Below are 14,102 nucleotides of genomic sequence, written 5' to 3' on the forward strand. Positions count from 1 at the left end.
AGTATAGGGAAATATGAAATTAATTTGAGTGGTGGGCATGTTAAACTGTTATTTAGCATGCTACTCGCCGAAAAAGCTCTTCGATGTCTCTCGGCAGGGGTAGTAAGCACTATATAAATGCAATTACAATAGAACACAATGGAATGTAATCAAGATGGCACTAAATGATGGCAATACTGAACTGGTGAGGATGGCATAGGAATGGGGTAGTTGGCAAAATAAGAAAATTAATATCGTATCTCAAGCTAACATGTCTACAGATCGCTTGTCCTGAACCACAGATGTATTTGACTGGGAAACTGCTGTGTTAGTCTTGTTATAAAGTAGCTCCACTGCAGTGGCTGGACAGTGAAATGGCTAAACACTGTAATGAAGGTGCAGTATTTTATTTGATATTTCCTGGCTACTGCACCAGGAGATACTGTGCCTGCCTCTTATAGTCAGTTAGTAGTTATAGTTGTCTGTCAACTTACTGCCCTCCTTCCCGTCCTGCCCCCGCCCCGCCTCCCCACTGCTCTTACCTGTGATGGCCACGCCTGGCAAACACTCCTATATTTTCTCAGCCCTTAGTGTTCATTGCATTAGCAAAACTCCAGTGTATCTCTCCGATATGGATTTGAGGTGAAGTTAATTGCTGGCCACAGTACATATACACAAATCAGGATTTGATGCTGTGGTGCATATGGAGAAAGCGGGCTTGGCATAGGCAAAAGCACCACCCTCCACAGCACAGAGTGAACCGGCTCCTGCTGCCCCGATATGGTGATCTCCTGCTGGCCTTTCTAGGCAGCTACCTGGTCCAATTCCAGACATCTTTGGCCTCAACTTGTAATTACACCATCATTTATTTCTTCTGGTAACTGCTGATGGGTGCTCTGGGGAAATGGAGTTCTTAAGTGATGCTGTGAGTCCTGACACCAGTGTGATCCAATGAATGTTCAAGCACTCTAACAACGCTTAATTTGTCAACCTGCTGCCATTTTACACCCTTGATGCAAGCTCTTTGTTGGGCCATGAAACTCATACGAGGCACATTAATCCATGCTAGTGCTTAATTTGAAAAAGAAAGAGTGCCGGTGCCCGAAAAGCTGTTGGTGCGCTGAATACTGAGACTGCGTGGTCTTAAACCACCTCAGGCTTCTTTAATTCACTCCTGGACAATGCCTACCCTTTTATCTCATTTTTGCAGGTTCCTGATATCTCCCTTTGTGATGGTCTTCCTCTTAGTCCATCTTTCTGAATTGTGTGTAGTGTCCTCTCTTGCGCTCGGTATACATCTGCTGCGAAAAATAAGTTCCGGTCCCCAAAAATAACTGCTGGTGTCCCCCCACGGGCTCAAATTCAGCCGTGATGCATGCACTTTGTGGTGAAACCTTCGCCTGTAGCTAGGCCCATTGATGCATAGACTGTAAGGCACCATTGATGTCTGTAGCTGTGCCCCCATTAGTAAACGCTTGGGGGCACTGACACTCTTTACCAGGCCCATTGATGCATGCAGTGTGGGGGTGGGGCAGTGATAGCCAAAACTAGGGCCTTATGCAAGCACGTTTGCAATTTGGTGGGAAATTGCAGTATTTGCCATTGCAGTGCTTACAAAGAAAGCACACACACCTCAAATAACCTATTGGTTTTGCCAGTGTTTATTTTTTACAGATTTTAGGGCAAAGCAGCATTGGCAGGGATGTGTGTGCAGGTGTTTTAAGCTGATGGCTTCCCGTTTTGAATTTTCTAGGCGTCAAGCCAGAGGTAAGCTGTGTAACAGGTGTTCTGATGCCAGGCAGCAGCAGTTCACTTCTCTTTGGTGCTGCTTTGCTGGCCCCATGCTTGTTGATTCTTTTTCCGAATTCATTAAAATTGTGAATCACTGGCTTCACTACTTTCAAATTTGCAGACTGTAGCAATTCTCGAAATAGTGCATGAAATGAGAGTACACTTGTCTGTAATGTCACTATTTCAGAATCCACTTTTCTGCCGCTTTGGCACTCCTATTTTTTGTGCATTTTGATGTCTGTTTCAAGTTGAGTCATTATACACATGAGTCCTTCTGCCTGTGAGGTCAGCTTACTCCTTGAATCCCTGGATCCGACCTTTTTTGTGCATGCTTGGACAAATATAGCAATTGATGATAATTTAAAGCTAATAACACAGCTCAATGCTAAGATCTGTCGGTCACAAGTCTGATTCTGGCAGTTCTGACAGCTTTTCTGTCTTGCTGATGTTGTTTTATGCTTTTTATTCCTTTATGAGGGAATGGAAGAATTGCTTCCTGACCCTGAACCCCTATGCAGATTGGAAGAGTGCTATGAGAACAAGTCGTCCAAGAAATATCAAACATTACAATGAAAGATTATTAATCGCGGTACATTACAGTGTTTATTACAATGCTTACTTTTACAATACGAACCAGTAATCCACGATGTAAAGTACATTTTCAACGCAACTCATTACAAGGCACTCTTTTTGCAATGCTTCGTTTTTTTCTTCTAAAACATAATGATTATCTGTAATTTCTTTTTGGGAATAAAATAGTCTATATATGTAGATAGATAGATAGATAGATAGATAGATAGATAGATAGATAGATAGATAGATAGATAGATAGATAGACAAATGTATGTATTTTATTTTTACTGTTGACCCTCTACCCAAACCTGAACCCTAAAAGCCTTTACCTTCCTTTAACTATTCCCACCACTGAACCCTAAAAAAAACTTACATCCCTTTACTTGTTCTCAGTTCTGAACCTCTAAAAAACTCATACCTCCCTGTACCTCTTCCCACCTCTAAACCCTGAAACACCTTTCCTCCTTTTACTGTTTAGTGCAATTGTAGCCTCTTCTATCTACGTATACTCTCTGTGAGGGTATCTCACAATAGCACTGAAAATGCAGCATTTAACCTCCACAAAATCCCCATGAGAAGATCTATTCAGTACAAGTTCAGTTTTTCCTCTCTGTTTAGGCTCTATGGGGACATCTAGTATCTGACAGTGGTTCTATGGTCTTTTGTAATCAAGCAATAATTGTAAAGATACCTACTCAGTGGAATTGCTGCTATATCTCTCTACAGTCCTGTGGGACATCTAATTTCTTACAGTGGTGCTTTTTGTTTCTGTGTATATTCTATGAGGTAGTTTGATTGCTGTCGTCGCTGAAGGAATTCTTTATTTCTGTGCAATCTCTGTGAGGATATGTAAGAACTTGGGGGCTTCTTTACAAAGCTGATAGCGCTGCCAGTGTGTCACTTTTATTGCCGCACGGATGGCGCAATGGGCTTGCCCATATTTATAAGGCCATGTAAAGTCACCCTGCATAACTTATCATGGCCTTGTAAATACGGTCCCCTTTCACACATAACTGTGCTTGAAAGGGGCGTTCTATGGGTGTTGCTGCGGGTGTTCCCAGCCAACATCCATGGAACTTGACGCATTCCCAGTTTTACAACATTTTGTAAAACTGGGAATGTGTCAGAGTCCTACACCTCCCTCGGAGGCGTAGGAATGCTGCAACGAGGAGAAATACTCCTATTTCTCCTCGTTGTTTCCTCTTTCTATGTGTGCTACATTCTGCAGCATGCATAGAAAGAGGAAAATGCCATTAATTATTGTGTTTGTGCAGGAAGGTCTGTCTTCCTGCACAAAAACAATCTACCAGGCGGCGCAGGCACCCTTGCAAAATGACACAACAGTGCCTGCGCTGGTGTATGGCAGCCAACTGAGTGCCAGCACATATGAAAACACAGGGATGCGTCAAATTGTTAATACAACAACTCCCTGTGCTTTGAAAATGACACAGCATGGCGCAGCTAAATGGCTTGCTGCACCACGCTGCATAATTTTCTTGTAGATGAGGTCCTCAGTTATTAGTTGGGGGTGTAGGAACCCAACACAAGTAATAATCACAATCCTTGTTAGGGTGAATCACTAAAGTCGCTAAATGAATCTAAGCTCAAATCCCGGTGGCTATGGAATAACAGACAGACATAACTCAAAGGCAATGTGTAAAGTATTCACTTAGCAATAAAACGGTAATAAAGCCAAAATGCAAAACAATAAAAAAATCATTAATTGAGTTAGAACAGATAGAATAAAATTTGTTGTGCTACTAGAATTTTTCCTCATGCACCCCACTCCTGTCCTTTATTTTGGCCTTACATCATTGCATTGTTCGGATGAACTCGATATGTTTTGTCTCCTGGCAATTAATTGTATTTAGAATGTATCCGTTTGTCAGCATCCCTTGTTTTATATAATACTGTCAGTTCTTTTATATTTGTATTATTTTAATGGTCCTAAACTGAACTGAATACAATTTAATAAATAAAGGGACACCAAAATGACAATAATCCAATAAGTGGAACCAGAAACAATATCTTTTAAAGCTTTACGTCGAAAAAATGCCAAGAAGCACAAACTTCTAATGATAGTCAAAAGTTGCTGTAGAATAGCACCTAGGAGCAGTTTGGCACTGACTGGAATGAAGCACAAGTCATATACACTAAACAGGTTCATGCTGGCCAAAGATTTACATTCTAACTTTAGTCTGTTAAGTCTCAGTCTACTACAGGAGTACACATCTAAAGCCCCAGGACCTCATAGGAGACACGTAAAGATTCACAGGATGGCACGCAGAGACCAAATAGTAGGGTACAGTATATGTCCGTTTGCCGCTTGTCATCTACACAGTTTCAGGAAAAAGCCTCTTGTTGCTTGTTTTGTCCCTGTAGCTTTAACAAGAGGTCAGCCTTATGACCCTTGGAGTTCCACTTCTTTCTGCTGGGTACAAAAGAGACAGCAGGTCCCGCCCTCCAGGGCACTTCCCAAGATGCAGACAGCAGGTTTAATCCGCTCCTGAAGGAGTGTAATGCGGTGGGTGCCTGGAGTTGCCACATTTATGCCTGGCACAATCTAGTGGGTGGGAATGATCCCTGGGAATGCCCTAACCAATAGGGTAAAGGATCCCAGGACTAACCATACCCACTTTGGGCATTTTCAGCATGACCAATGTCTTTGCCCACACTAAGCTTGGGGTATGAGGGCTGGTAGAGTGTTTGACGAATGTACTATGGTAATCCTAGTGTCCTCCCACATCTAACACTAGAATTCAGTTTTAGACAATTCTTATACCCCCAACAAACTCAGACTCAAAAGTCTGGCAAAGTCAAAGCTGAATTTTCAGCAGTCTGACAGTCAGCAGTCAAAGTGTTTTGCATTCTGTTTCCATCCTTTGAAGTGCGCCCCAAGTTTTATATGTAAACCCAGCAGACATGTCAAACAGCCTGTGGCACTGTAATGTCTGAGTGCCCACTGGGATTGGGGTCTGACTAGCAGGAAGGACAAAATAAGAACCCTAACCAAGTGTCAGCTAACATCTGCCTGTGCAAGGAGAGTCCTCTTTGAAATACGCCCCAAGTGTCATATAAAAAAAGACCAGCAGACCTGTAAAACAGGATGTGACAATCAAGCAGGACATTTACACTTTCACGTCAAAAAAGATTCTTCCAGCCCCCTTTCATATTTTGTCGGGTTCAGATGGGGTCATCTATGGCCATTCAGGTCAGACTATTGTTTTGCTCCTGGAAGCAAGTTCACACCTCATTCACGCCTATTTAAATGCCAATTAATAGCTGGTTGGAGTGGAAGAATAAAATGCAGTTTTAGTTCCAGTGACTTCAGGAAGGGCAAAAGGAACTTTATAAAAGTTACTTTTCTGTAATATTTAGACCAAATCCGGCTTCACCATTAAATTGGATTTTCGACAACTGTTAAAAATAGTTGTTTAATTTTTTTTCTAGTCAGTCCTATTTCCAAGACACAGGATTATTATTTAATATTGCATTCCAGTCTTTTCCTATGGAAAAGCTAAACCAGCTAAGTGAAAATAGCTTTGAGGGTTTTTTTACTGTAAGGACATTAAGCTTTTACATTTCTAACCTTTAAAAAAATGCACCCTGCTTATATGGATAATAGGGCCTTCTTGAAGGTGACATAAATATTGAAAAGGAAGGTTTAGGCCTGTTAAAAGGCGTTATTTTGACAGGTTGAATTTGCAGTTAAAACCTGCACAGTCAGGCTACTGGCAGCAGGCATGCAGTCATGCATGTGCTGTCAATGCAGTGGGTGGCACAGTGCAAGCTGCAGCCCACTGGTGACATTTAAGTCACAAACCCTGGATACAGTGTTAGTACCATATACTAAGGACTGATAGGTAAGTTAAATAAGCCAGTCAGGAGTATACCAATTTTAACATGTTGAAAGGAGGAGCACAAGTACTTTACCTCTGATTAGCAGGGGTAAAGTTCACAGAGTTTTATAGCCAGCATAAATAAGATTTAGCAAAAAGGCCAAATATATTTGGGGTCATTTGGAATGTCATCTCTGAGGTCATCAGCCGTGCGACGGAGGCCTTATGGATGTACAGCTAATCATAATTGCAGAATGTAAGTTGCACAACTGCGGACCTATTATGTAAAGGGCGCATTTTCCCAGTTTGCGCCAGACGTGTCTTAAAACAGGTACGCTGGGTGCAAATAGGGAAAGTGTGCCCTATTACATGGACTGTGCTGCCCCCAGGGTAGCACATTAATGTGAAAAACGGAGTGGCTGCTTTGAAGCCGCTCCGTGTTTCAAAGTGCAGGCGGCCACCCTCCGGCACTTTTAAGAGGGTTTAGAGGGATCCCCTAGCAGATGGGTGCAGTGAGGTGCTGCACCCACCTGTAGGGGAATGCCTGGGAGGGTCCATGGGACCCCCTTCACCCCCTCCAGGGGGCTGCCATCAGGGGGCGCACTGACAGTGGGCCTCCTTTTAGGTGGTGCACTGTCAGTGCACCTCCTTGTAGCGTCCTGCTACAAATAACCACAGACACCATTGCTTATATCCAAGAGCTTTATTCTATACCTCTTACTCACTCGCTGTCCCTACTCTAACTGCCCCTTCCTGTCCTGTCCCCACCTCTTCCCCTCTGCCCACCTAGCTCCGCCCACCCCAGCTACTGGACTGCTGACTTCGTTACATCTCCCCCTTTCTTAATAAAGTAACAAATGAAATAGAGATTAGTCCATCTCTGCGATCAGTCTCTTGGGAGGCTGCACGTGACGGCGGGGTCTCGCTGGTGTGAACACAGCGCCTTCAGTTGAGGGTTCCTTTACAGATGAATGTCCTGTGTCGGGTGCGACAGATTCAGGGTTGTCCCGGCTTTCAGGTGTGGGGACTACAGTGGTACTTTCATGGACTTCAGGGGAGAACTTCTTGAAATGAGAAGCGTTGCGGGTGACTCTCCTTGTTTCTGATTCCGCTGTTACCATAGTGCCCTTTTGTTGGGTAATTGTTAGAGGCTCATCCTTGAAACGACAATCAGTCTTTTGGCGTTGTTCCTGTCTGACAACGACTCTGTCGCCTTCCCTCAGGGAGGGGGACCGGGCTCTTCGTTTGTGGTCCGCATACTCTTTCATTTTGTCTTTGCGGTGCCGATCTGTTATGGCCATTTCTCTGTGTTGTTGTCCGACAGAGGCTTTCTCAGTGCTCCGTCCCATGTGGGGATCCGATTCCTCATTGTCCTCCCGAGCATGAGAGTCGCAGGGCAGTGGCCCGTTGTGGAGTGGGGAGTGGTTCGGTAGGCACTAAGGACCTCGTTCAGTGCTGACTGAAGATCTTTCTTCTCGGCCGTGGCTTGCTGGAATGTTCTCTTAATGGTGGACATGAATCTTTCCACAGTGCCGTTGGCCTGGGGCCAGAGTGGCGTGACTTTGCGATGTTGAAAGTCCATGTGTTTCGCGAAGTCACTGAATTCATGACTATTGAATGGGGGCCCGTTGTCCGTCTTGATGACCCTTGGGACGCCCCAAGTCGCGAAGACTTCTTCAAGAACCTTGAGGGTGCAGGCGGCACTGGTGGATGATATGAACTGGGCCACTGGGAACCTGGAGTATTCATCCAGGATGACGACTACGTACTTCTCGGATTGCAGGGGGCCATAAAAGTCCATGGCAACTTCTTGCCATACCCCATCAGGCAAAGGGGTCATCTGTAGAGGTGCAGGTGGATTACTGTGGCTGGTCAGTTGACATGGGTGGCAGTCTTTCAACGTATCTTCAACCATCTGGTCGAGGGCTGGGAACCAGACACGTTCTCTCAGTGCTCTTTTGGTGGAAACGACCCCTCGATGTCCTTCGTGGGCCAAGTCGATTACTCCTTGCCTCAGTGCCGCTGGTATAACTAGTCTGTGATCTCTGAGGAGGAGGTCGTCACTGGTTATAGAGAGTTCGTCGGAGACATGTCGGAAGGCTTGGAGTTCTTTCTTGACAGCAGGGTTTTCCTCTTCCTCCTGCGGGTGATATCTCCATCTGTTGGTTCGGGTACGCTTTATTACTGTTTGTAGGATGTTGTCTTGATTGGTCGCTTCCCGAATGGCGTGCATGGGGATGGCTGGTGGACGAGCATGACTAGCCACAAAGTGAATGTATTCTTCCGCGATGGAAGGCGCGGTCTCTGAGGAGTCTCGGGGGTGGCGGGACATATAGTCAGCTGGATTCTCATCCTTCCCCGGTTTGTGAATGATCGAGAATGTGTACTCTTGCAGCCGCAAACCCCATCTTTCGATCCTGGGGGGCATCTTGCACTTCGGATTCCCATAGATCGTGACAAGTGCCTGATGGTCGGTTATGAGTGTGAAGTGTTTCCCGTATATGAAGATGTGGAAGTGTTCGCACGCCCACACGACGGCCAGGCTCTCCTTCTCTGGTTGGGAGTACCGTTTTTCAGGGTCTGTTAGGCTCCGACTGGCATAGGCGATGATCCTCCTCTGATCCGACTCATGGTCGTACTGTGCCAGGATGGCCCCTAAGCCCACGGGGCTTGCGTCCACAGTGATTTCCGTTTTTCTCTTGGGATTGAAATAGGAGAGGCACTCAGCTGATTCCACAGCGCGTTTGATGTCCTTGAAAGCACGCTCACACTCCGGGGTCCACACAAATTGCGCGCCAGCTTTCGTGAGGAGCCTCAGTGGGTGACTTACAGTGGCGTAATCACGAATGTAGCGGGCGCAGTAGCTTGCCATCCCAAGAAAGGAACGCAGGTCGTTGACGTCCGCCGGACTCTTGGTGTTGTTGAGTGTGGCGATCTTGTCTGGGTCTGGTTTCATGCCACTCGCTGAGAAGATGTGTCCGAAGAATTTCAGGGTCGACTGATGAAATTCACATTTCTCCTTGTTGAGGGTCAACCCAGCTTCCATCAGAGCGAGGCAGACACGATGGAGGGCGGTGTCATGCTCTTGTGTGTCTGAACCGTAGATCAAGATATCATCACTGTAATTAAGGGCGTTAGGAATATGGTGGATGACGAGACGTATGGCTTCCTGGAAGATTTCGGCGGCAGATGAAATGCCAAAACTGAGCCGTTTGTAACGGAATAGACCAAGATGGGTGGCAAACGTCGTGATGGAGCGAGAACTGTCGTCCAGCTCTAGCTGATGGTAGCCCTTGTTCAGGTCCAGTTTAGAGAACACGGTTGCCCCGTTAAGCGCTGTGATCATGTCGCTCAGGAGTGGGCCTGGGTGTCTCTCCCTCTCGATGGCCGTGTTCGGCAGACGCATGTCCACACAGAGACGGACTTTGTTGTGGGTCCCTTTCTTGGGGACGATAACCACCGGGGACACCCAGGGAGTGGGGCCCGCAGTGCGCTCAATGATGTCGGCGTCCAAAAGTTCTTGCAGTTCACATTCAACCGCGGATTGCAAGTGAAATGGCACTCTTCGCGGGTGTTGAGCCACCGGTTTGATTTGCTCGTTGATATGCAGATGGATTTGACGGCCTTTCAATTTTCCCAAACCTCGGAAGAGGGACGGGAATTTTCCAGCGCAGTCCGAACTGTCATGGACGTTGAAGAGGATGTGCACCAACCGAAGACGTTCAGCTGTGGGGAGACTCAGCAGACAGTCGGCCTCAGGTCCTTTAATGACGTGGATGACTGCTGGGATGGAGAGCTCGCCATATGTGAGGGTGGTGTCAAACTTGCCCAAACATTGGAGAGGTTTCTTCGCCATCCAGGTGTAGACACGGACGGGCGCGAAACGCAAACGTGGTTTGGGGTCCATGCGGTCATGTTCGGTAACTGATATGTAGTTGAGCGATGCTCCGCTGTCCATCATGAACTTGGCAGCGTGGTTGCCCACTTTGATGTTGAGACGTGGATAGCGTTTGAACTGATCATGGTCAGCAAAGTTTACGTATTCAGTGGTGTATGACGACTGCCTGGATGAGGACGATCTTGATTCTCTTGACGGAGAACGACGGTCCCATCTGGAGCGTCGAGAGTCGTGGCTGGAGTGTGAGGATGCGGGAGATCTAGGAGGCTCTTCTTGAACCGCTCTGATGTGATGACGCTTGGCCTCCGATCGTGAGGGTCGCTGCGATCCGTCGTGTCTGTCACTGTCGTTGCGTTTTTCCTTGTGGTAATCCCCACACATGGCCTCAAAGTGGTTGGACCGTCCACATTTCCTGCACCGTTGGCCCATAGCAGGGCAGGAGTCGATGTGAGGGTAGTCGTATCCACACCTGAAACACCGCCTCGTGCGTTCAGGTCGGCGATCCCTCCTTTCGGATACCTTCCTCCTGTAGTCCGGGCGTCGCCTGGGCGAGAACTTGGAGCGTCGTGATCTGTCTCGCGGGTGACGTCTTCCACTGTCGCGCCGATCCTGTCGCCCCTGCCGTCGTTCAGTGACACGGTTGCCGTGTTCACGGCTGGTACTGGGTCCGGTTTCAATTTCCGCCGCGTTTTCTTCAGCTTGGTCGTATAGTCGGGAGTTCTCTTCGATCTCTGCTAGTTCCTGTGGTTTTCTTAGTAATCGCCGTCTCAGCGAGTCCGAGTGACACCCAGTGATTATTTGAGATTTGATGGCGGCATCCGGCGAGAAGTTTGTAAAGTCACAATGTTGGGACTGCCGCCGCAGTCGATGTATGAAGGAGCTCAGTGGTTCTTCCTTTCCCTGGCGTTGCTGGTGGAATTTGTGTCTCTCATAGTCGACGTTTCTCTTATGCAGAAAACGGTTATTTAGAACGTCTCTTACTTTGGCATAGGTGTCACCATCTGTGGCTGGAATCTCTCGTACGATCTTGCTTATCTCGCGCCCTCCTAGATTGCGAAGGGCTATTATCTTGTCTTTGTCTGGCTCTATTTTGGACCCCTCAATGTAGTCCTCAAAGTCCTCTAGCCATTCTTGCCATTTCAGGCCCATGCTGCTTCCTGTTGTGACTGACAATGGCTCCGGGGCTCGCAGGTGGGTGCCTCCCTTGACTTCCTTGTGTGCGGGAGGGTTAGACATCTTGGCGGTGGGTTTTTGGCGCCCGCGTCTGCTTCTTGCGTCAGCGACTGGCGTACGTTTTCAAGGTTTGTCCTCTTGTAGCTATCAATGTTTGTTTGTTTGCCGATGTTTGTTCCTTTGTCAGTGCTTGTTTTGTTTTCTATCGCCAATGCTTGTCTCCTTCTGCTGCCAATGCTTGTTCACTTTGCTTAATGCCTGACTTCAAGATGGCCGCCTATATTTTGCCCAGGGAGGATGTCCCAGAAGTCGCCTGACTCAAAGATGGCCGCCGCCCCTGAAATCCCAGCTTGCATGAGACTTTCACTTTGCTCATTCAGACCCCGGCCTGCTCAATCAGGACTCACCGGCCGCCGGTCCCAGGGACATCAGCACTTCTCCCAGTCTCCGCGCTGATCCACAGGTGAGGTTGGAGCGAGTTCCCGTTTCGCTGCGCTAGGGGCCGCTTCCACGCGGCGACAGCGTGTCAAAACACACGCATCAGGCGTGAGATTCCTAGTGTCGGGGCCACTCGAGCTCCGGTTCCGCCGGGCTCGACGGCGCTTGCCGCCAAATCTTCAGGGGGCGATGCTCTTCACTCGGGGCACTCTTTTCTGCTTCTTGGGCGCTGGGCAGAGTCGGGGTGAGCTCCCGACCTCTGTTCTGACTGCATGTGCCGGGGTACGTGCATTCGGCAGTGTCGCGTTTTGGCGCGAACTGCTCCGACTTCTCGAGCGCTCCAACGCTCGTTACTGCGGCTCCCTCTCTTCTCCCTCGAGGCCTCTAAAGGGACAGGGTCACCGGCTGCCAGCTTCTCTCCGAGGCAGCTCCGTGCAGCGGCGGTTTCTTCTTCTTGGCGCCGCCTTCCTTCAGCAGCGGAGCTCGTTTCTCGACGCTGCGGGGACAGGATGGTTTCACGAGGTGCTGTGGCTTGTGGGGTTTTGCTTATCCCACCCTCGTCGCCAGTTGTAGCGTCCTGCTACAAATAACCACAGACACCATTGCTTATATCCAAGAGCTTTATTCTATACCTCTTACTCACTCGCTGTCCCTACTCTAACTGCCCCTTCCTGTCCTGTCCCCACCTCTTCCCCTCTGCCCACCTAGCTCCGCCCACCCCAGCTACTGGACTGCTGACTTCGTTACACTCCTGACAGCTTCTTTGTCTCTGTGCCCGTATCTATCATACGGCGCGGGAACAGAGGCAAAAGGATTCCATCATTTGTATGGGGCCATGACCTCATGCAAATGAGGGCACTCCCTCTGAAGATAGCTCTCGCCCTTTATCTGTGCCAGCGCTATCAGTATTACAGAAGGGGACGCACAAGCATCTTTGGCCCTTTCTGTAATACCAAAGTTCCCCAGGGATGCACAAAGTGGGTGCAAAACCTGTGCCCCTGATTTTTAAAGGAAACAACTTTTTTTAGTGCATAAGTGAGTTTGTAATTTATGAAGTTAATATGTACTTACAATGTTTTTTCTGCAAATTCTTCTATGTATTGTTTGGAAATGGCCTCCGGGGAACTGCTACTAGAGAGATCTATAAAACATAAAACAAATGTCCATTGCTTTGTGAGCCAAAAGATACTTTCTATATTATGGGGCACCTAAGGAAATGTTGAAGTTTTATTATAAACGTAATATTTCATCTCTCTGTTTCTTTATTGAATTGACTTTTTACGTTTTTATCATTTACAGGGGTTTTTGCCTTTGGACTTTTTGCCACAGATATATTTGTAAATGCTGGTCAGATTGTGACTGGAAACCTGGCCCCATACTTTCTTACAGTATGCAAGCCAAATTACACAGGAGTTGATTGTCGAGCAAATCATCACTTTATTGGCAGTGGCAATGTCTGCACTGGTGACCCGGAAGTGGTTGAGGAGGCGAGGCGATCGTTTCCATCAAAGCATGCTGCTTTAAGCATTTACTCAGCATTATATGCGACGGTGAGTGACTTCATTCATGTGGTGTTTGGGGCAACTGACGTATTCATGGTAATCAGTTGTCCGAGGTTTTTCTCCCAAAAAATCGTGTTTTGATAACTGTTTTCAGACTCAAAAAGTAGAATGTACATACATTTTATACTCTCACTTTCAATACCTAACACTTGTAATGCAGGCATAAGGGTGGAATTATCATGTGAGGTGTTTGAATGGCAGTGCAGGATTCCAGTGAGCATTGATTAGGCAGCAATGTGCTGTGCTTTTTTTTTTAAAGTATAATTGTTTTCTTTCGCGAGATGTAAAACCAAGGAGGTAACCACAGTTATTTGGTCACTTTAGGAAGATAGCTTTTTGTAGGCAAAATGCAATAATCCATCTATTTCGTCCATTTTCAGCCTGTACAAATTCATGTAGTTTGGAAAAGATAAAAACAAAGTGGGGCTATTTACAAAGGCATTTTGGAGTATGTAAAATAGTTCTTCCGTAGTACTGTTTTATGTACTCTTACATCCCTGTGGAAATTGACCCCAAAACATCGAAAATGGGAATACTATCCATACTAATATTATAAAGAGAGAGCCCAAACCTTTGAGGCGGGTAATCTCAGTAACCACAGCACCAATCACAACACCCAATACAGCATTGGAAAGGGCAGTTGCAGCAGAATGGCATAGGCTATGCAGACGGCCACCATATACATTTAAAAGGTAAAAGAACCGTGCCAACAAAGTAGTCCCTTGTGGGCGTGTCTGCGTTCTGCAGTTGGTGTGTGCTGGGGGCGTGACAAACGCTGGGGGCGTGTGGTACGTTCCGCCCTTCATGCCATGTGAGTCATAATTGTGCCGCATCAAGGGGCACGCTGGG

General features: G+C 47.1%; 1 protein-coding gene across 3 annotated transcripts in view; it reads left to right on the forward strand.

Moving 5' to 3' along the window:
* PLPPR1 (phospholipid phosphatase related 1) overlaps nt 1–14,102 on the forward strand; it is a 716,166-nt gene that overhangs the window by 572,806 nt on the left and 129,258 nt on the right. For all 3 annotated transcript variants that reach the window (XM_078677619.1, XM_078677620.1, XM_078677618.1), the window contains exon 6: nt 12,991–13,241. In XM_078677619.1, coding sequence (XP_078533745.1) covers nt 12,991–13,241 — 251 coding nt within the window. The remainder of the gene's footprint in view (nt 1–12,990; nt 13,242–14,102) is intronic.

The sequence above is a fragment of the Lissotriton helveticus genome, chromosome 2_1 (genome assembly GCF_964261635.1).
Source record: "Lissotriton helveticus chromosome 2_1, aLisHel1.1, whole genome shotgun sequence".
NCBI lineage: Eukaryota > Metazoa > Chordata > Amphibia > Caudata > Salamandridae > Lissotriton > Lissotriton helveticus.